The sequence below is a fragment of the Narcine bancroftii genome, chromosome 2 (genome assembly GCF_036971445.1).
Source record: "Narcine bancroftii isolate sNarBan1 chromosome 2, sNarBan1.hap1, whole genome shotgun sequence".
NCBI classification, from domain to species: Eukaryota; Metazoa; Chordata; class Chondrichthyes; order Torpediniformes; family Narcinidae; genus Narcine; species Narcine bancroftii.
The window spans coordinates 255,472,680-255,494,616 of NC_091470.1; the positions used below are offsets into that span (position 1 = coordinate 255,472,680).

At 40.0% G+C, this 21,937-nt stretch overlaps 1 protein-coding gene across 1 annotated transcript in view; it reads right to left on the minus strand.

Moving 5' to 3' along the window:
* The window catches only part of LOC138752677 (transient receptor potential cation channel subfamily A member 1-like), a 110,145-nt gene extending 104,333 nt beyond the window's left edge, over window positions 1–5,812 (minus strand). The window contains exon 1 of the mRNA XM_069915404.1: window positions 5,734–5,812. Coding sequence (XP_069771505.1) covers window positions 5,734–5,805 — 72 coding nt within the window. The 5' untranslated portion in view covers window positions 5,806–5,812. The remainder of the gene's footprint in view (window positions 1–5,733) is intronic.
* Window positions 5,813–21,937: the final 16,125 nt, after the last annotated feature.

Consider the following 21,937-nt stretch of genomic DNA (forward strand, 5'->3'; position numbering starts at 1 on the left):
AGCAATGTGCAAGTAACCACAAAACATAAGAGTTTAATACATTTTGAAGAAACAATTCAAACTCAGTAGATTTAATATCCACATTCTTATCGTTGCCATGATATTTTGGATGGATATTAAACTTCTTGATTCAAATACATGAATGAGAATTTGTCAAGTAACTTTCATAATGCAAACTGTAATTGATTTCCTGCTTTTAATTCCCCTTGTAAACATTCTTAAAAGCAGCCATTCTCAACGGGGACCTTATGAAGGCCACACATTTCAAGAGGCCCATGGACTGAAATCCAAGGTAAAGGTTTCACTGTCACATAATACTACATTTAACTTCTGTTTTAAGACAGAGTCTCACCACTTTATCTGGTGCCCCTCACAGAAACCTACAGCACCTTGTGTTCCTAGGCAGTCTCCCCTCCAAGTATGGACCAGGCCTGAGCCTGCTTAGCTTTCGAGATCAGACGATCTCATGTATATGCATGCTATTGGGCTTCTGTCAGAGTTAATGTCTTTGCTGCTAGGTTTTGCTATATAGTTGCCAAGCAACACGAGTTTTTTTTTTAAGGTTGGAGGCATTCAGAGACAGCCCACAATGACCTAGATAAATGCAGGCAATTAACAATGTTTTCAGAGTGTTTTTTGTTTCTACATAATTATGCTTGACTGACACAGAACGACAAATTGCCTTCCATGTAATTTTCCTCTTGTGCTCTGTTGCTTTCAATTTCAGGGAATAAGCATGGAAATAAGGAAGTAAGCAGGCCGAAAGCTTTGCTCCATATTTCTTGCGTCAAGTGCCCTCATTTTGCTTTGAGCTTTTGTGATGTGCAGTGAATGTATATCTCCTTCTGCTAGCTTTTATAGAAGAAGTTATGTATTGTTCATTATGTTCTATAAAATTTAAGCCAACTTTTGAGCTAACACTTGTTAGAAGTGCTTTTGTTTTCTAATCGTTAATTTTCGTTACTTTCAGAAATAATTTTACCCATGAGCTCCTCGGCATTATTTGCTGGAATACATGGTTTCATTACATCTCTGCAAAACCCTTCTCTGCCCACGTTTGATTTACTTGAATACACTTACAAGCAAAAAAGCATGAGGCCGAACAGGCTGAAACAACGTTTAGAGAAAGAAGATAAATCCTTGGATGACTTCAAAAGCCTTTGAGCTAATTTTGAGAGAAGGCCAACACTCAAACAGATGATTGCTGAAATGGCACAGAAATTAGAAGAGGGTCTCCTTGAATTATACATTAGGTGAATTGATTGCTAAAAGTGGAAATGCTCATAACGTCATTGAGTCACATTTTGCTTTCGATGTCAATAGTAATATCTGGCATCATGGACATAAATGTCAAAGAAACTATTCAGGCAATTTCTTTGAGTAATTCCACTGTTTCTAGAAGATTTGATGAGATGGCATGCAAAAACAATTACAGGTGGTCATTTTATTATAATGAAAGAAATTCTCTTTTCATTTAGATGAACGACACTCTTCTTTTGGCTTATGCCATATTCTAGAATGGAAACAAGCTGATGGAAGAGATGTTGTTTTCCAGAAGGATTAAAACAAATACTAAGGCACTATTTTTGAAGAAATCAAGCATTACGTATAGGAGAATGTTATTCCATTCGAGAAAATAGTTTCCTGTGCAACTGATGGCGTCACTTCAATGGTTGTATGATATAGGGGTTTCATCACACACCTGAAAATTTTATACCTTCAGTCTTTACTGTTCATTGCATCATTCATAGGGAGTACTTCATGGCTAAAAACTTAAGAACACATTTAAATGCTTCATTTTTAATTGTAATAAGGATGTGAACTTAAAAAAATCATATTCCCTTCAAACCATCTATTTTGGCAGCTGTGTGGAAAAAAAAGGACAAACATTTCAAGATGCTCTTGGTGCATATTGAGATGAGGTGGCTGTCCAATGAAAATTGTCTTCATCATTTTGTTGCACTCTGGGACACGATTATTTCCTTTCATTCTCATAATGAGCGTGGAAAAATAATCATTGATGCAAAGGCGGACATATTTTATCTGGCAGATATCTTTGACAAACTAAATTTTTTGCAGACCTTACAGGGTATAATGGTTAAGACCATAAGATATAGAAGCAGAAATAGGCCATTCACCCTATCCGAATCTGCCCCGCCATTTAATCACAATCTGATCCATTTTTCCCTCACAGCCTAGCCTTCTCCCCATAACTTCTGATGCCCTGGCTAATTAAGAACCTATCAATCTCATTGAAAGTAAGAATGCCATTGTTTCTTTCCGAAAAAGCTCAATGTCTATTGGAGCAATATCAGACATCATGTATTTTTACAATGAACAAATATGAACATGAATGCAGAGGCACTGAAGGACAATGACGTGACTGTTTATGTGAAATACCTAAAGCAAATACACACTGATCTGCAGGAAAGATTTAATGACCTGTTAAAATGCAACACCCAGTATTGGATATCAGATCAATTTGAGGAACATCCCACTGATGTTGACGCAGAAATTCAAGAGAGGTTTAATTATATCAGAGTAATCTAATTTTTTTAAAAAACAAGATTTTTGGATTAAGAGTGATCTGCTGAATAGATTTGCGAAACTATGGAAAAAGGCCTAAATATTTTTCATTGCCTTTCCCTCAACATACTGAGTTGAATGTGGATTCAAAATTCAGAAACAAACTCAATATCACAACACGAAGTGACCTTCAAAATCAAATATAAAGAAGTGTATGACAGCACAATTGTATTAGCTTTGCAAAGTGATTGCTCTGTTGCAGGAGAAGACCTGTTGTAATCGACACCATTCTTCCTGCAAGAAAGCCCATATGCAGATAGACACAAGACTTTTTATACAGTTTAGCTTCTCATTCTACAGCCTGTTCATGACTATTCACATGACTTGTAATTTACAGACTTCAGCGAAACATCTAGCACGAGTTTCGAGAACAACATGGTCTTGGTTCTCACATTGGCCGCTGCGCTACTAAAGAAAACAATTTCTTTATCAGAGTCTAGTATTTTCCCATAAAAATATTCTTTTTAAGTCTTTCCTGCTGCTGAAATTTATAGAAAGGAAAAAAGCAAATCTATGTTTCACCATCCATTTTGGAGCCTGACATCAAAAAAACTTGCACAAGAACATCAAGCTCAAGGATCTCACTAAAATTTTCATTTTATGAGAATTATTTTTTTGAAGTTCTTTTTATTCTCAAATCCTCAAGTTTATGCTCACAGTTCCCTAACAACTCATGATGTACAATCCATTGCATTCCAAGAATCTTTACTTAATTTTTTTTTTGCAATATTGTAGCCGCTCACGTGAGGCTTAATCAAACCAGCTCGGGAGGTTCCAAGTGACGTCATGATGTCACAATGCGATATCATTTAGAAAATGCGGGTTTTAAAAAGCTGCTCGTGACTGTTTGACTGAATGACTTTTACTAAACTTCAGCTCGACTATGTCTGATCATTTTCTCGTTCTTCATTTCACACTGTGACACTGTTGCTACAGTCTGTATGTTCATCTTTTCTTCTTTTCTACATGTTTAATAAAAATTATTTCCTATTTGTCGGTTTGTTCTGGAATCACAGTTGTTTACTTCAGAATAAAAGCTTTGTTTTCTTTTCATAGGAACATAGGAAGTAGGAACAGGAGTAGGCCAAAAATGGCCCATCGAGCCTGCTCTGCCATTCAATACGATCATGGCTGATCTAATTTATGACCTAACTCCACCTACCTGCCTTCTCCCCATATCCCCCAATTCCTCTATCATGTAAAACTTTATCTAACCGAATTTTAAATATGTTTAATGAAGCAGCCACAACCACTTCCCTGGTTAGAGAATTCCAAACATTCACTATTCTCTGGGAAAAACTATTTTTCCTCATCTCTGTCCTAAATCTATTCCCCCGAATCTTGAGACTGTGTCCTCCCGTTTTAGTTTCCCCGGCCAGCTCAAAAAACCTTCCTACATCTATCCTATCCATACCCTTCATAATCCTATATGTTTCTATAAGATCTCCTCTCATTCTTCTGAACTCGAGCGAATACAATTCATCACATGGAACATAAATTTTTTTTATGTAGTCAGTCGGAGAGAAGTACTGAAGAAACCAACTAACCTGCTTCACAGGGAAGGGGTCCATAAACTTTGAGCAGAGTCTCTCGTCTCCACCTCATTCACAAAATCCTTGTGAATTTACTTTGCACCCTTCCAACTTGATGATAGCCCTCCCGTAGCTGAGTGACTAGAACCGCTCATTTTCTTTTTCTCCCAGGGTAGATGATTGCAGAATTATAGGTTTAAAGTGAGAGGGGAGATATTTAAAAGGAACGTGAGAGGCAACCTTTTTCTCTCAGAAGATGATCTGTGTCTGGAACATGGAGGGGTATAAAAGCAGGTACAATTACAATGATCAAAAGGTATTGGGACAGACACATGGATAGAAAGGGTTTAAAAACGCAAGCAAATGGGACTAGTCCAGAATGTCACCTTGGTTAGCATAGATGAGCTGGGTTCATGACTCCAAAAGAATTGAGAACTTTGATAGAGCAGGTGAATGATTTTTCTCAGCAGAAGGGTTGGGCAGGTAAGTTGGAGCAGATCCAATAATAATTTTCAAATGAAGGTTAGAGAAATGTATGAAGAGGAACATTTTTCAGGGATAGAGGGCTAATTGGACTGCACTTTAAATATGCATAACAACCTGACTGATGATTATCTCCTCTGAATGATCCAGCCGAACAGCCTCTACTACATCTTGGTAGGAATAGGGGTTACTAACATATGGGATATTGCAACATTAATATTGCTGCAGGTGACTTGTGGCTGAAAGACCCACACAGGCTGAGGGCTGCTGGAGACTGGCTCATGGGAACCAAATGTTGGAACTGGGTTTAGTGAGGGTGCTGAGGATAAGAAGGGCTTCCAAGGGCTTCAGACACTGAAGGCTTCCTGATCGTATCAGAGCTTTGAATCTGGAGTTTGGACTGCCAAAGGTTTGAACAGGAGTCTGTGCTGCTACAGGGGCTGTGGGAATCCTGGAGGCGAATCCGTCTCTGAAGGGACTCTCTTTTTCTTATTGTTAGGGGTGCCAGGTGACCCTTTGTTTGCCTTACAGCAGATGAAAGTTGATCATCTGTATTACATTTTTAAGGATTACTGAGTGACAATGAAAGGAATATTGAACCCTGCAGTAACTGCCTGAAAGAACAACGGGAGAAATTCAATATTTACTTCAGAAATTAAATTGGATGCATTTTGAAAAGGAAAGATGAAAATGACATTGCTTCTCTGTTGAACTGGGGATTAGGATTAATTGGATAGTTTAGGACAGTCTGTGCCAACTGGTGTTTGTGTGGTTGTGAGTGTTTGTTATGTATATATGTACAAAGTATTTTTGTACATCAATAATATTTTGCTACAGTACTTGTAGCAACAAAAGAAACACTTCGTGATCAGACTTGTCCAGATTAAGACATCTGCAATTAACAAAGCACATGAGGCAGAAACGCAGAGGATACAAGCAACCAATGGCACTCATCTTCCTTAAATTATCTCCCAAACGGATTATATGCAAAGGATGCTGTTGTTACCAGTTTCCCAGCCACTTACCTTGTAAAGCACATCAAGGATGAAGACTGGTGACCTCAGTAACTACGTTTAACAATAAAGGATTAAGATATTAAAGTGGTTTAATTCAAAGTACTAAGGCAAGTTACCTGTGACTTGGAAACGGTGGGCACATTTTCAAAAAGTAGTGGTCTGGCTTGATTTGATTTCTTCAGTGACATTACACTTTTCCACTGAAACTAGAGAGAAAAAGCATAATGACTGACCAAAACCTACACAATAAACTCAGCAAAGTCTGGGGGAATATTTTCTTCGGTTTTCTGAATACTGTACACCATTAAAATGCTACAAAGGATGGATTTGCAACAACATGCCAAGAAAACAGGCAAAAAAACACTCAACTAGCAACAAATCTGAAAGAGCTAATTATCATTGAAATAAAATCCAGAATTTTTTCCACATTTAAAGATGCACACGCAACCAATTACAATGACTTCTTATCAGATAGTTTTAGAATTATTGCTAGACAACGTCGGAAGGAAATATACCAACCTGGGATGAGGGTAGAGTTGATGTGGACTGAGCTCTACTACTAATGTTACTGCCTTAATTAGATACTCCCACATTTTCCACCCCCAAGATGAAGTCATTTTTCAAACACCATAGAAACAATGAGACTCTCTCGTCTCCACCTCATTCTCAACACTTGGTAATTCTATCCTTGATTTGCTGCTTATTGCAAGCAGCCAGCTTTAAATAGAAACTTTATTTTAAAAATTGTTAATGATAAAATTTTCAACCCAGAATTTCTTTCTAAATACACTGTGTTATGATTACAGAATTATTTTATAATAGTCACATATCACCTGCATTGAAGTTTTATTGGTAAGTTAAATATCATAATTTCAAGTTTTAAAATCAATTAACATTTTAGAATAAAGAATAATTAAAAAGACAAATCAATCATTTTTCATATTTGAAATGTTAAGCTGTAATTTCAGCTGAATATGTTTTCTTTTAAAATAACTTATTTGTTTCATCTTGTTTTTCTCAAAATATTTTTATGTTTCATGACCGAGTGTGAGAGATTTTTTTTAAGTGATGCTATTCTGGCATTTAGACCTGATCTTTGATGTGTACTTGTGTGAAAGGAAAATCAGCTGAACATGGGATAGAGCACACAAGGAGGGCTTCAACTGGGCTACCCGGTTCCCCGCGTGGCTATGACTGCTTTCATTTAAAAGGTTTTTTTTCTACCAAATTAGCATTTCTGTCTTGCCTGATACAAAACTACTTTCCACAAAGAGGTTTGGAAGAAGGAAGCAAATTAAATTCCTTGTCTGTATTTTCAGTGAAGGAAGTTGTGGTAGCTGGGGAGTCCAGGAAAAAAAACAATAGCCATGTTACAAAAGAGGAGGTACAAGCCATCTTACAGTTCACAAATGAAGATAAATTCCAGTAACTTGACAAAGAACAGCGAGGACATTGCATGAAGCATGGGAAGAGATTACTGGTGATCTGGCAGAGATATTTATATAATTGTCAGCCAAGGGTGAGGCAAAGGTTCCATTATTGTCACATAATGCATGAAATTCTTTAACTTTGTCTATGTAAGGAAGACAGAGAGTTGCCACTTTGTCCAGCACCCCTCACAGAAATGAAGCCCCAGCGAGGAACGAACTCGCATCCCCTAGTTTGCAAGACCAGTGCTCTAACCACTAAGCTATTGGAGGTTCTGGAAAACTGTAGAGTGGGTCATGTTCCTTTATTTAAGAAGAGCTGAAAGGAAAACTCTGGGGACTGAAAGACTGGTGAATCTAGCACCAGTGGTGCTTAAGTTATTGGAGGGGATTCTGAGAGACAGGTTCTTAGAAGGGGGAGAAGTATGTGTGATGGAATAGATCCTTCAATGTTTTGGCAGCTTTCCCAAGGCAGCAGGAGGTGCAGACAAAGTTGATAGAGGAGAGTTTAGTTTGTATGTTGGCCTGAGATATCTCCATCCTGAAATGAGGTGGTCTAAGTACATGTGATGATAATTGCCTCACAATGAAGTGTCAATCCTCTGGGTGTGCAACTTAGAGCAAAACATGAATCTTAAAATTTATTTTCACAGCTCTGCTATTAAAGATCCCAACTGGAATATGTACAGAATCGGCAGAAGTCTCTAGAGTTGGAGAAGATTACTTGAACCAGGCTAATATAGGGTTTTAAATGCCAGGTTTTCTGCAATCTCCATTGTTCCCAATTGACATTATATTTTTGATGAACTGAAGTAACCAGAGAAAATTACTCGTTCATCAAATGATTTAGTGAAAAACTGCCCTGAAAATCTCTTTGTGCTTTAAGTAATCTCTGGCTTGACACTAACTGGTGCACAGAGCTCATGTAGTTGGGAATTTGCCACCCAGTTCACCATTTTAAATGGGCCGCAATTAACATTACAGGTTCCACTCATCTCTTAACAGAATCCAAAGACTCTTACTTCTACATACATTCCTGGAAAGTTACTTCCATCATCTGCTCACATTTTGTGATTTAACTTGGAGAATGTTCCAGGTTAATTTCTACTACACCATTTAATATATTACACAACTAAAGGCCCCTTCTGCAATGGCTGCTTTGAGCATAAGAAGCCTTTTTGATTCTTTGGTGGAGGATTCACGATCACAGCTGTGATTTATGTCTGTGGCTTCTAAGACAGAACATTATTGGTTCAAGTGTCATACCAGAAGTGTGAGCAAAAACTCAAAACTGGCCTGAAACTGAGGTGGTACAATATTGTTGGAGGGGGTCATCCTTTAACTAAGACATTAAACCAAAGCCCCACCTGCTCTCTCGAATGGATCATCTGCATGTACTGCTTCAGTGGAAGAGTTCCCTGGAGTCATGGCCAATCAGAATCTCAAGAGCAGACTTAATGATTGTTTCATATCGCTGCTGATGAGAGCCGACTATGAACAAATTGACAGCTGCATATCAATAGTGACTGGATTTCAAAAGTACTTTATTGGTTTGAAAATGCTTTGCGATATTCCAAGATCACAAAAGTTATTTTAAAGTAACAAGCCTCAATTCTGATTTGATTGTATATCATAACCATGTTGATTTTGTCAGTGGCTGCTCACAACAACCTAACATAGTGTGTCAAGAAGACATGAGGTGGCTTTGGCAGAAAATATGAAGGAAAATCCTAAGAGTTTCTACAGGTTTATTAAGAGCAAAAGGACAGTAAGGGATAAAGTTGTCGTCAAGTTTATTGTCATCGGATTGGACAAGTGCAATCTGATGAAACAGCGCTTCTGATGCAAAAAACACAACCAAACGTAGCACACATATAGATGTAGGAGAATTAGTTTGAACAGTTCCTTTGGTCATTCAGCATTCTCATTGCTCGTGGGAAGAAGCATTCCTCGGCCTAGTGGTGCTGGCTCTAATACTCCTGTATCTCTTTCTCGATGGGAGCAGCTGAAAAATCCAGTGAGTGGGGTGGAAGGGGCCCTTAATGATGTTGCATGCCCTCTTCAGACAATGATCCCAGTAGAGCATGTCAATGGGGTGGGGAGGAAATTCCAGGGTTCCTCTCTGATGGTCCTGTGGATTGACCTCTGATCTATTTTTCTGTTGCAATCATACCACACTGAGATGCAGCCTTTTACATGTGGATTGTGGAGGAACAAAGGCCTCTCTGTCTGTCTGGAACATTGTGGATTGCGATAGGACACACGATTTCCCCTTCTGAAACTTATTCGGAAGTCGCATCCCCTGCCAATCAAGGTTGGACTCCAACCACCCGTAAGTGCACACCTTACTGTTGGCTCATTTAAATGATTCCGTGTCATCTTTGGCCAGATGCCAGTTCAGTGCAGCTCGTCAACTACTGTTGTGTCTTCTGCAAACTTGATGTCAATGATGGAGATGAATCTGGGTCAGTAGAGTGAACAGAAGAGGTCTGAGCACACAGCTCTGAGGTGCACCAGTGCTCAGTGTGACTTCTCAGCATTCTGCTACTGACCTAGACAGATTGGTCTTTCTGTTAGGAGTCCAGAATCCAGTTACAAAGAGTAATGTTGAGTCCCAGCAATAACTCCAGCCTCCACCAGCCTCTGGGGAATGATCATATTAAACACCAAACTGAAGTCAATGAGTCTGGCCCCAATGCCGGCCTGTTTTCCACACTTCTGCCCTCTCCAGCAGTGCTTCTGATAGCCTCCTATGCGTCACCTATGATCCACCCCACAGTTTACTGCAATCCTTATTCCCTGCTTCAGTTGGTTAAGCAGCTCAGAATCTGCTAATTTGAAAGTCAGGTTCATATTTTTTAGTTTGACGAGTGTTTCCTGATCATAGATACAATGTAATGGGTTGGGGATTTCACCATTGTGAGGAGCCAAAGTGGCTGCTGCAAGCTTGAGCACCGCCATTTTATTGGTCTCCTGGAAGATCAGAGTGGTCAGATGTCTATAGAGCCAGAAGAGATGGGAGAGATTTTGCATCACTGTTTATGCAGAAAACTGGTACAGAATCTAGGGAAGTAAGGAAAACAAGCAGTGAGGTCATGGAATCTATACCGATTAAAGAAGAGGAGGTTCTTGTTGTCTGATCTTGAGGAGCCGAGTGTAGAAATTGAAGGGGCCAAAGAAGAAATATTTAAAATGTCCTTAGCTACACCTGAGGTGCCAGAGGATAGGACGCTCAGTATTCACAGTGAGGTAGTAAACTGGATTCGACATTGGCTAAACAGGAGCAGCCAGAGAGTAGTGGTGGATGACTGCTTCTCAGACTGGAGTCCTGTGACTAGTGGTGTGCCTCAGGGATCAGTGCTGGGACCATTGTTGTTTGTCACCTTGATCAATGATCTGGATGATAATGTGATAAATTGGATCAGCATATTTACAGATGACACAAAGGTTGGAGTTGTAGTGGACAATGAGGAAGTCTTTCAAAGCTTGCAGAGGGATTTGGACCAGCTGGAGAAATGGCAGATGGAATTTAATTCAGACAAGTATGAGGTGTTTCATTTTGGAAAGACAAATGAAGGTAGGACATACACGGTAAATGGTGGGGGACTGAGGAGTGTGATAAAACAGATGGATCTGAGAATACAGATACCTAATTCCATTAAAGTGGCATCACAGGTGGATAGGGTTGTAAAGAGAGCCTTTGGCATATTGGCCATAAATCAAAGTATTGAGTATAGATATTGGGATGTTACGGTGTAGTCGTTCAATACATTGGTGTGGCCAAATTTGGAGGATGGTGTGCACTTTTGGTCACTTAACTATAGGAAAGATATTAATAAGATTAAAAGAGTGCAGAGATTTACTAGGATGTTGCTGGACTTCAGGAACTGAGTTACAAGGGAGAGGTTAAACAGGTCAGGACTTCATTCCCTGGAGCATAGAAGAATGAAGGGAATAGATAGATTAAATGCAAGTAGGCATTTTTCACTGAGGTTGGGTGAGATACAAACTCAAGAACATGGGCTATGGGTGAAAGGGGGCAACTTTAGGGGGAGCATGAGGGGGAATTTATTCATACAGAGAGTGGTGGGAGTGTGGAATGAGCTGTCAGCTGAAGTGGTCAATGCAGCCCCAATTTTAACATTAAAAATAATTGGATAGGTTCATGGATGGGAGGGTATAGAAGGCTATGGACTGGATGCAGATCAGTGGGATTTGACAGAATAATAGTTCAGCAGAGACTAGAAGGACCAAAGGGCCTGTTTTTTTGTGCTGTAATGTTCTATGCTGTGAAACTTACAAACCATAGAAATGATCTGGTTTCAAAAATTCAATGTTCCTGTGCTGAATTTGCACATAACATTCAATTGGAGGGTGCAAAACAGCAATGCAATCTGATGAAATAATTAAGGATTTAAATAAGGCTCCTGGCAATATTTTTGAGCGAGCAGAACCATTAACATTAATGAGGTCTATCAGATTTCTGTCCCTGAGCTTGTGCAACATTCATCACGTTCTCCAATTTCTTCTCCCAATGTGGAGGCTTTTGACTGATCAGCCTGAAATTTCATTTGCCCATTTGCAAATACTATTGAGGGCCTGCTGTTGCCCTACAGTTGTTGATTGGAGTCCATCACTGCTTCTCACCATCCAATTTAATGTAGTCAGCACCTGTGCCCCAGTTATACAACATTTTTCAATCAAGATTATTTATACAAATCTGAAACAATATAACTACAAAATTGATCTCCAGGCACTGCACTTGGCAAATCATTCCACCACCACTCCTCATTGGTTCTTTCTCCTTTTTCCATAAAGTTCAGATGTGTTTTGTTGCTTTCAATAACAAGACACTGTGGATCACCCTACTTCATTTATATATCAAAGAGATGAATGGAAAATAGAATTAACTTTTCAAACCTTTACTCATTTGTTAGAAATCCAAGTATACATCACAATTTCAGATTACAGTAATATAATATAACACTTTAGTACTTACAATTAGAAAGATGACATTTCCATTTATCTCAAAAGCTGTAAATCTAATCTGGGGCATGTTTCATAGAATGGGAGCAAACTATCTTGGAGGAGCTGAGATCATGTGATTTTGGGGCCTCCAATAGAGAGACAAAGAGTGAATTGTAGCTAACAAGCAGGCAATTGGAGGAGCTGGGAATCATGTGGCTTTGGGGGCCTCATCAGGAGAGAACATAGAGTCTGTTGCAGCTAGCAAGCAGGTGATTGGAGGAGCTGTGATCATGTGATCAGGAGTTCAAGTGAGCATCAGCATAAAAGTAATGAACTGTGTTGTGGCCATTTTGGAAATGGTTTGGTGTTGCACTTTGGCTTGAAAAGTTTTGATAAGAAGAGGATGAGCTTCTTTTAGGTAGGGTAAGATGAGGTAAGATCTTTGCATATAAACAAAGAATAGGTAATGGAGATGTCAGCTATGGTAGTGGAATACTCTGAATGAAGGATGCGGAAAATTGGGAAGAGCAAAATTGTCCCTGATGGCAACACCAGCAAGAGGTCTGTCTAGCTGCAGCTCCTTTGAAACCTAGTTAAGGAATTGGAGTTGGATGAACTTTGGATAACTTGGGAGGTGGGGGGTGATAGACAGGAGCTTCAGGGAGAAAGTCACCCTCAAATGTCAGGAGACTGGTAGCTGGGTGTCTGTTTGGAGGGGGAAGGGGAATAGGCAGACAGTGCAGAACACCTTTGTGGTTGTTCCCCTCAATGTATACTGTTGGGGGGGGGGGAAGAAACAATTTGCCAGGGACAAGTTGTCAAGGTCACATCTCTGACACAAAGCCTGGCCTTTTGGCATAGAAGAGAAGGGGGTGGGTAGAAGAGGAGAGTGATAGGGACTGAGGATTAGTTAGTTAGGTGAATAAGATTGATGCTCCTGGATTGTATGTGGTCTCTGAGTCCACAACATTCTCAAGTAGGAAGGTGAGCACCCAGCTGTTATGGTCCACATTGGTACTGATGACCTAGATAGGAGTGGGGATGAGGTCCTGAAAGAGAAGGAAGCAAAAGAGCAGGATCTCAGGTGGTAATGTCAGGATTGCTGCCTGTGCCATATGCCAGTGAAGGTAGGAATAGGAAGCTGTGGCAGATGAATGTGTGGCTGAAGAGGTGGGACAGGTGTTCAGATTTGTGGATCATTGGGATCTATTCTGGGGAAGGTTTGACTGGTCCAAAAAGGATGGGCTGCACTGAACTAGAAAGGGACCAATATCTTTGTGGGCAGGTTTGCTAAAGCTGTTGGGGAAGGTTTAAACTAATGTGGCTGGGGAATGGAACCAGAATGTGAGTGTGGAGAATAGGACAGAAGGTGAAAAGTATGATGCAATATGTTGTGAGGAAGGTCAGGCAGGGGAGGAAACCTGAACATAGTCAGTTAGATGGTATGAAATGTGACTATTTCAATGTAAGGAGTATTAGGAATAAATGAAATAAACCTGGTATGGATCAGTACATGGAATTATGATGTTGTGGCTATTACAGAGACCTAACTGGCTGAAGGATGGGATTATCTGATGCAGGTACTGGGGTTTGGGTAGTTTAAAAGGAATAGGATGGGAGGGAATAGAGGAAGGGGGAGTAGCATTCCAGGTCAGGAATAGTATCATGGCTTAGAAAGGGACGACTCTGTAGAGGGAGTGCCCACTGAGTTGGTGTGGATGGAAGTCAAAAGGGAGCAATCACTGTATTGGGAGTAGTCTATAGGCCCCTAAATTGCCCTTGAGACACCATGGAACAGATAAGTCGGCAGATTTTGGAATGGTGCAGAAATTACAGGGATGTTGTTATAAGAGAACTCAATTTTCTAATGTTGACTGGCACCTCTGACTGCAAGAGGGATAGATAGGGCAGAATTTCAGGTGCCCAAGAAAGATTTCTGACACAGTATGTGAAACAGCCAACTAGAAGAGGAACCATTCTGGATCTAGTACTGGGTAATGAACCTTATCAGGTGGCAGACCTCTTGCTGGGGGAGCATTTTTGGTGATAATGAGCATATCTCCCTGAGCTTTAGCTTAGCTAAGGACAAGGATAAAAGTAGACAAAATAGAAAAGTGTTCAGTTGGGGAAGGGCTAATTATAATAGGATGAGGCAGGAACTAGGGAGAGTAAATTTAAGACATAAACACAGAACTAACGTGAAGGATGTTTAGGGACCACTTGTGCCAGTTCAAAATAGGTTTGTCCCACTGGGACAGTGAAACAATGGCAGGAAAAGGGAACTGTAGTTGACAAAACAAGTGAGGCATCTTAAGAGGAATAAGGAACCCCACATCAGATTTAGGAATGGGAAACAGGAAGGCCTCATGAGAATTGTATGGTTGCCAGGAAGGAACTTGAGAAAGGACTAAGGAGAGCTCAAATTGGGCATGAGGCTTTGGAAAGTAGGATTAGGAACCCCAAGGTGTCCTATGTGTACATGAAGAACAGAAGGATAACTAGAATAGAGGTGGGACTGCTTAAGGATAAAGAAGGCAACATCTGCTTGAAGGTGGTCTTAAATATGTTGCTTCAATATTCATCAGAGAAAGGACCTTGATCAAGGTGAAGTCAGAATAAAACAGGCTTGTGTGCTGGACAATGTTGAGATTAAGGAAGAGGAAGTGTTGGATCTTAAAAATATTAAGATTGATAAATCCATGGGGCCACACATGATATATACCAGGTTACTGTGGGAAGGGAGGGAAGAGATAGCTGGGGGATTGGAGAATGGCAAATAAGATCCCCTATTTTAAAAAAAATAAATAAATAAGTTAATAGTGAGAATCCTGAGAATTTTAGTCCAGTGAATCTTGCATCAGTGGTGTATAAACTATTGGAGAGGATTCTTAAAGATAGGATTTATGGACATTTGGAGAAGTAGTCTACTCAAGGATAATCAGCCTGGCTTTTTGAAAGGAAGGATCTGCCTCATGTGCCTAATTAAGTATTTTGAGGAGGTAACAAAGAAATTGATAAAACTAGGGTGGTGGATGAGGTCTATATGGATTTTAGTAAGGCATTTGACATTCCTCCCATGAGGAATCCATGGAACTTTGGCTGTGTGGATAAAAAAAATTGGCTTGCATGTTTTAACAGGGTAATAGTGGAAGGAATGTATTCTGCCTGGAGGTCAATGACTAGTGGAGGTCTGCAGAGATCTGTCCTGGGACTCCTGCTCTTATATATATATATATATAAATAAATAAAAATCAATATCTATCTATCTAAATGAGCCTGATGAAGCAGAAGGATGGCTCAGTAAGTTTGTGGAAGATGAGAAGTTTGGAGGAATTGTGGATGGTGTTAAAGGTTTTCATAGGTTACAAAATATACACAGGATGCAGAGTTGGGTGGAAAAGTGGCAGATGGCGTTCAATCTAGATATGAAGTGATGAATTTTGGAAAGTCAAACCAAAAGGCTGAGCACAGGGAGAATGGTTGGATACTTGATGGTTTGCAAGAACAAAGGGATCCTGGGGTCCAAATCCATACCTCAAGGTTTCCATGCAGGTTGATAGGATAGTTGGGATGTTGGGCTTCATTAATAGGGGGATTGAGGTCAAGAGTTTAGAGGTCATGTTGTAACTCTATAGATTTCTAGTGAGACTACATGGAGTAGTGTTCAGTACTGGTCACTTCATTTATAGGAAAGATGTGGAAGCTATGGGAAGGGTGCAGAGGAGATTTAACAGGATATTGCCTGGGTTGGAAAGTGTCTTTTGAGGTAAAGTTAGAGCTGGGAGTCTTTTTATTTTCAGTGAAGAAGGATGAGAGGAGAATTAATAGAGGTCCACAAGATTCTGTGAGGCAAAGATAAAGGTGACAACCAGTGCCTTTTTTCCAGTTTGGGAATAGCAAACACCAGGGATCATCTCTATAAATTGATGAGAGGAAAGTATAGGGGGAAACCTCAGAGTTAAATTTTTAAGAGTTGTGGGTACATGGAGTGCCTTTCCAGGGATGGTAGAGGAAGCTAAAATACTAGGGGCATTTAAGAAACTCTTAGACAGGCACATGGGTGTAAGTCAAATAGAGGGTTATGAGGTAGGAAGGGTTTAGTTTTTTTGATGTTGTGCCGGCCTATTTATTCCTACCATCGAGGGCAGAAGGGACTGTACTGTTATGTTCCATTTTCTATCTTCATGAAATGTCAACAGAACTAAATGAGACTCAGTCCTCAGCCCAGCTGAATTGCTTTGTGGAATAAATTAGTCACATGGTAGAATGTAAGTGTGATTCCCTTTGAAGGAGATAGCTAAACAGCCATAATGTGTCCTTGATGATTACTCTGGCAGGGAGTTGAAGAGGGATGATCCCTATTTGAGCACAGATAGTCTACCCCAGTGGTTTTCAACCTTTCTTCCCACTCGCATACAACTTTAAGTAATCCCTATGGCATCGGTGCTCTGTGATTGGTAAGGGATTGCTTGAGGTGGTATGTGAGTGGGAAGGGAAGGCTGAGAATCACCGCTCTAGACCCAATTGTTACTGAAATATTTTCCTTGAGGAAAAATTGTCATTGGCCCATTTCCTTTGGCATTATGCAACCATGCACATAAGTCAATTAGGTATGATTAAAGCTTTGGTTTTCAAACTTTCTTTCCACACACATAACACTTTAAGTAATCCCTTACTAATCACAGAGCTCTGATGGCATGGGGAATACTTAAATTGGTATGTGAGTGGAAAGAAAAAGGTTGAGAACCACTGGTCTATCCAGAAATGATAAATCTCTGTTGCCAAAAGGGCAACAATGTCACAAAGGCTTGGACCTTCTGGTGGTCATTGCTGGAGGTATTGTTAAGAATGGGGCCTGAGCGGGGGGAGGGGGATGCTGGAGTTGGGAAAGTCAGCGTCAATGTATTCCTGATGAAATGTTGGTGTACACTTAAAGTGCTCTCTCCTCTGGCGTTGTTATAAGTTGATGTGCTGTTGAGACTGGTAGAACAATTTTCAGGTTGATATGGTTGAAGTCACCAGCTACAATTGTGTAACAGTCAGGATGAAATATCTGAGCTTTGCAGATAGCACCATAAAGTTCCTTCATTGCTTCACCCTCATTTGCTGAAGGTGGAATGTAAACAGTGCCAATCAGCATTGCTGTGAGTTCCCTGGGCAGGTAAAAGTCTGCATTTCACCATCAGGAAATGTTGAGCTACCTCCCACCTTATCAACAATGTATAAATTCTACTGAGATCAATGATAGTGAATTAATATCATGCTTTTAAAAATATATTTAAAACTATTCAAAAACTTGAGATTTTTAAAATTGCAAGTTCAAACCATTTTGAAATCCAAAACTGTTATTTTGGCAAATCCCATTTCCCAGTGCTTGCTCAAGAGGCTTTGGTAAAATAAGTGTTTGGTATTTTTATGACAAACTGCCACCTCACAGATGTTGCTCTATGCTACCAATCCTGATGCATATCCAAATCAGTCAAATTGGGAGGTATGTCTTAGATTGCAAAAAGAGAAAGTGAGTGAAACTTAATTGTCCAGCCTTTATTATAAAATTCAGTTTGCCCCTTACTCCAAGAAAATGAACTTTACTTTCTGTGCTGCATCTCAAACAGCAGCCATTTTATTCTCCCTACATAAAGGGGCTGTTCCATATTAAAAATGTGGTAGCAAGGAAGAAATCAGCATCCAATTAACAGGGCTCAGCCAGAACTAAAAAGTACAAAATGAAGAATTTATCATTTACATGACAATGTTGCAGATGAAATTGAAATCTTACTTGCTGCAGCTTCCCAGTTACTTTAAATAACACTCGTGGCAAGTATAATTAATGAGAAGAGAAAAAGATAACAAATGTGAAAAGAAATAAAAATTCAATAAATAAGCAAGTAAACAGTATTCTGCCTCTTTTCCTATATTAAGAAATTAGTTTTGTCCTTTTCATTCTAATGTAATTTTTTAGACATACAGCAGGATTACAGACCCTTCAGTCCTGCATGCCTGTGCCATCAATTAACCTACAACCCCCATTGGTTTTGAAGGGTGGGAGGAAACCAGGTCACCCAGAGAAATTCCACGTAGACATGGGGAGGATGAACAGACTTCTTTCAGACAGTGCTGGATTCGAACCTGGGTCGCTGGCTCTGTAATAGTGTTGCACTAACTGCATTCACTCATGGTGAGTGAGCATTCTGAATCCATAGATTTTACAAAAAAATGCCCTATAACTAGGACACATCAAGATGCTGGCACTCAGGTATGTATTCACCTAATAAACTCTGACTTGACTTCACATTTATCACAGCAGGTGCTGAGCTGCATTCAACTCTGGTCCTGAAATAAGACCTTTTATCTTGAAAGATGGCAAACATGTAAGCCTCAGCTTGTAATGCCTGGTAAATACACAACATAAATTCCTCTAATCCACCAAATTGCAAGTATTAAATAGTCAGATACTTGAGTGAGTCTGATTATACAAATGCAATGATAATTCACTTAGAAAATGCACATTTTTGTAACAGAATGTGTATAAAACTTATCTGAATTTATAAACTAATGTCCCTGAAAATAATGACAGTTAAAACCTACACTGAAAAGGCTTCTGTACACATTAGCAGTAATTTTAATACTGTTGAATTGGATGATCCCAAATGCTTTTCACAGGGTAATGATCTAAATTTAGCACTCTCAGGATAGATAAATGTACACTGAAGCAGATTTTTAGAATAATAAAGATGGACAAAGGTATTCAATTTGATCTAAGAGGATGATATGGACATTATGAAGGAAAACAACCATACAAGTTTGTTATTTTAAATAACATATTTATGAACTAAGTGCTTGTAATAAAACTAGGAAATATATCCCATAATAAATAAATGCTTAAAATCCTTGCTGTGTTCCCATTTCAAAACATCGTGTTAATGTGGTAACACTGAGGAAATTTAATGTATGTTTGTGTTCAAGTATGTCAAATACCAGCTCACAATCTTCTTGCTATGTGCAAACATAAGTGCTTAAGAAATAGGAGCAGGTGTAGGCCATTCGGCCTGTCAAGCCTGCTCTGCCATTTAATGAAATCATGAGTGATCTGATGATCGGTTAATTTCCATGTGCCTGCCTTTCCCCCTTATCCCTTAATTCCCCTACTATGTAAAAAAAATCTAGCCAACCTTAAATATTTTTACAGAGGTAGCCTCAATGGGCAGCGAATTCCATAGATTCACCAGCCTTTGGAAAAAACAGTTCCTCCTAAATCTACTACCCCAAATCCTGAGGCTATGTTCCCCAGTTCTAGTCTCTCACAACAATGAAAACCTCTATGCCTTTAATAATTTTATACATTTCTAGAGGATCCCCTCTCATTCTAATTCCCAGAGAGTACAGTCCCAGACGATTCGATCTCTCCTCACATGATTTTATCCCTGGAATCAAACTGGTGAACTTCCTCTTGGACCGTCTCCAAAGTCAATACATCCTTCCTCAAGTAATGAGACCAAAACTGCATGCAATACTCCAGATGCAGCCTAACCAGTACCTTGTCCAATTGATAAGAAGTGGTATTTCAACTTTATGCAGGTTATCTGTTTGGAATGTATTTAATGCCTTCTCCAAGGGTTCATTTGAGGATTCATGGCATGGGGCAATTAACTCCCCTTATGATTAGTGAGAAAGCAGAATACCTTGATTTTCATTCTGTGGTTTATCTCCCAACTCATCCTACAGTTTAAACTCTTCTTTGCACTGCCTTCACTCTTTCAACAACTTGCTTGGAAGTATGGTGGTGCAGATGTATTCATTTGTTTTCCTCATGACACTGCTTATTGCTTCTCATACATATCCATTTTTTGGGCCAGATTGGCTGATGGAAGAACAGCTATTACCTTCATCTCCAGGATTAGTGAAGTCTCCATGGCTGACACATTGGGTCCCATACAGCTGGGAAGTGAACTTCCCACCCCTCCTATTGAAGGATCATCTCCCCTTCCAGTTCTCAACAAGTGTTTTTTCTTTAGCACCTTGATCGCCAAAAGTACAGTGAATGAATGAAATGGGATGGGGGGGGAAAGAAAGAAAATTGAGTCACTGTCTCAGGCTGGGTATTGAGGGATAAAGGTGTGCAAAAAGAAAGGAAGTATGGAGAGATGCAGTGGTCTGAGGGATAGCTAGGATTTGGTCAGGATAGATGAGTGCTCAGGTTGGATGGGGGCATTTATGCATTTTGAAAGAGGGTAAAAATTGACTTTTTTCCTTCTAAAAAGCATACTGATGTTGCTTGTCATGTCCTTATTTGGAGTGTGTGAAGCCCAGCCTATTTCAAAGAAAGGACAACAATGAGAAACAACACCAAAGATTTCCCTCTCAATCACCCAGGGGAAGGTCATCAGTGCTGGAAGCATGTTTGCCCAGTCAGACAATGTCGCATGGGGCAAGGGCTCACTGGCTCAGCTGGGAGCTTGGCAGGCCCATTGGTAAATAATAAGCACAGCTCTGTCCAGCTGAAACTTATCAGTGAGTCAAGGACCACTTCCAGTGTGACAATCCACTTCCAGTGTGACAATCCACTTCCAGTGTGACAATCCACTTCCAGTGTGACAATCCACTTCCAGTGTGACAATCCACTTCCAGTGTGACAATCCAGCTTCCAGTGTGACAATCCAGCCCATCCTCTTAATTGGAAGTCATCAATCCGGTCATTTAGTATTCTAATACAGGCAGTGTACCTTGTCCTATTCATAAATACACAGAATTAGTTTTTCTCTGTCCCTAAAGGGACACAAAGTGGTGCCATTGGTTCAACACTACTACCATGAAGAGAAACTGAAGAGTCCCTTCAGTGCCCATGGATCCCAGCACCTACTTTGATGCTGCTGGCTCCAGAAATGCATTTCACCCTCCTCAGCCCCTAGTTCTGAACCCCCAATATGATTAGGAAGCTGTTGGCTCCCAAGGCTCTTTTGGACCCCTGCTTGTCATCTGCACCCTCATGGATTCCAGCTCCGACATTGGAAACTTTTCTCTAATAATGTACCTGATTTATTTGTTTGGATTACTGATCAAAAAGCATATCTGAAGTGGTTTTTCACAGAGATAGAATAACAGAATTTGGAATCACACAGTATAGACCCTTTAACCCACCAAATCAACACCTAATATCAACCACCCATTTACCTCCATTCTATTACATACTATTTCATTTATATCTATGATATAAAATCCCAGTTCCCACCTACACACCAGGGGCAATTGACAAAGACCTACCAATGTGTCTCTTTGGAATGGGGGAGGAAACCCACAAGCTCACAAGAATAACATGCAAGTTCCACATACAGCACATGCGGTTGGGATTGGACCTGCAACATGAAGTCATGAGGCAGCATCTTTACAAACTTCGTGAAAATTGCAGCATCTCTGCAGATTCATTGAAATCCCTGGCCCACTACTGCTTAAATAGAGATGGAGAATTCAAAATGGTATAAGAGGCAGCACAGAAACAGGCCCTTAGGCCCAACTCATCCATGCTGGATGGATAGTGCCATTTGCCTATGTTTGTCCCAGATCTCTCAAAACAATTCCTTTCTACTGTATATGCCTGCCAAAATGGCTTCTGAACATTGTAAATTTAACTGCCCCTACCATGGCCTCCAGCATCTTATTCCAGGTACCTACTACCCTCTGTGTTAAAGTTGTCAGCCTTGTGCCTTTTACGTCTTTCCTTAAACCTTTAAGTTTAGGCTCCCTGGCCCTAATGTGACCATTCATCTTATTGAGAATTTTGAGTCCTTGCATAGCAAAGACACAAAAGCTTAGTTGAAATGATAGAAGGTGCACACCACTTGTGTGAAGGTGGGACATCATTGCCCCATTTGTGGTGGATGGTGCATCCCAGTCACCACATAAACAGAGTGGAAGCAGGTTCCTCTCA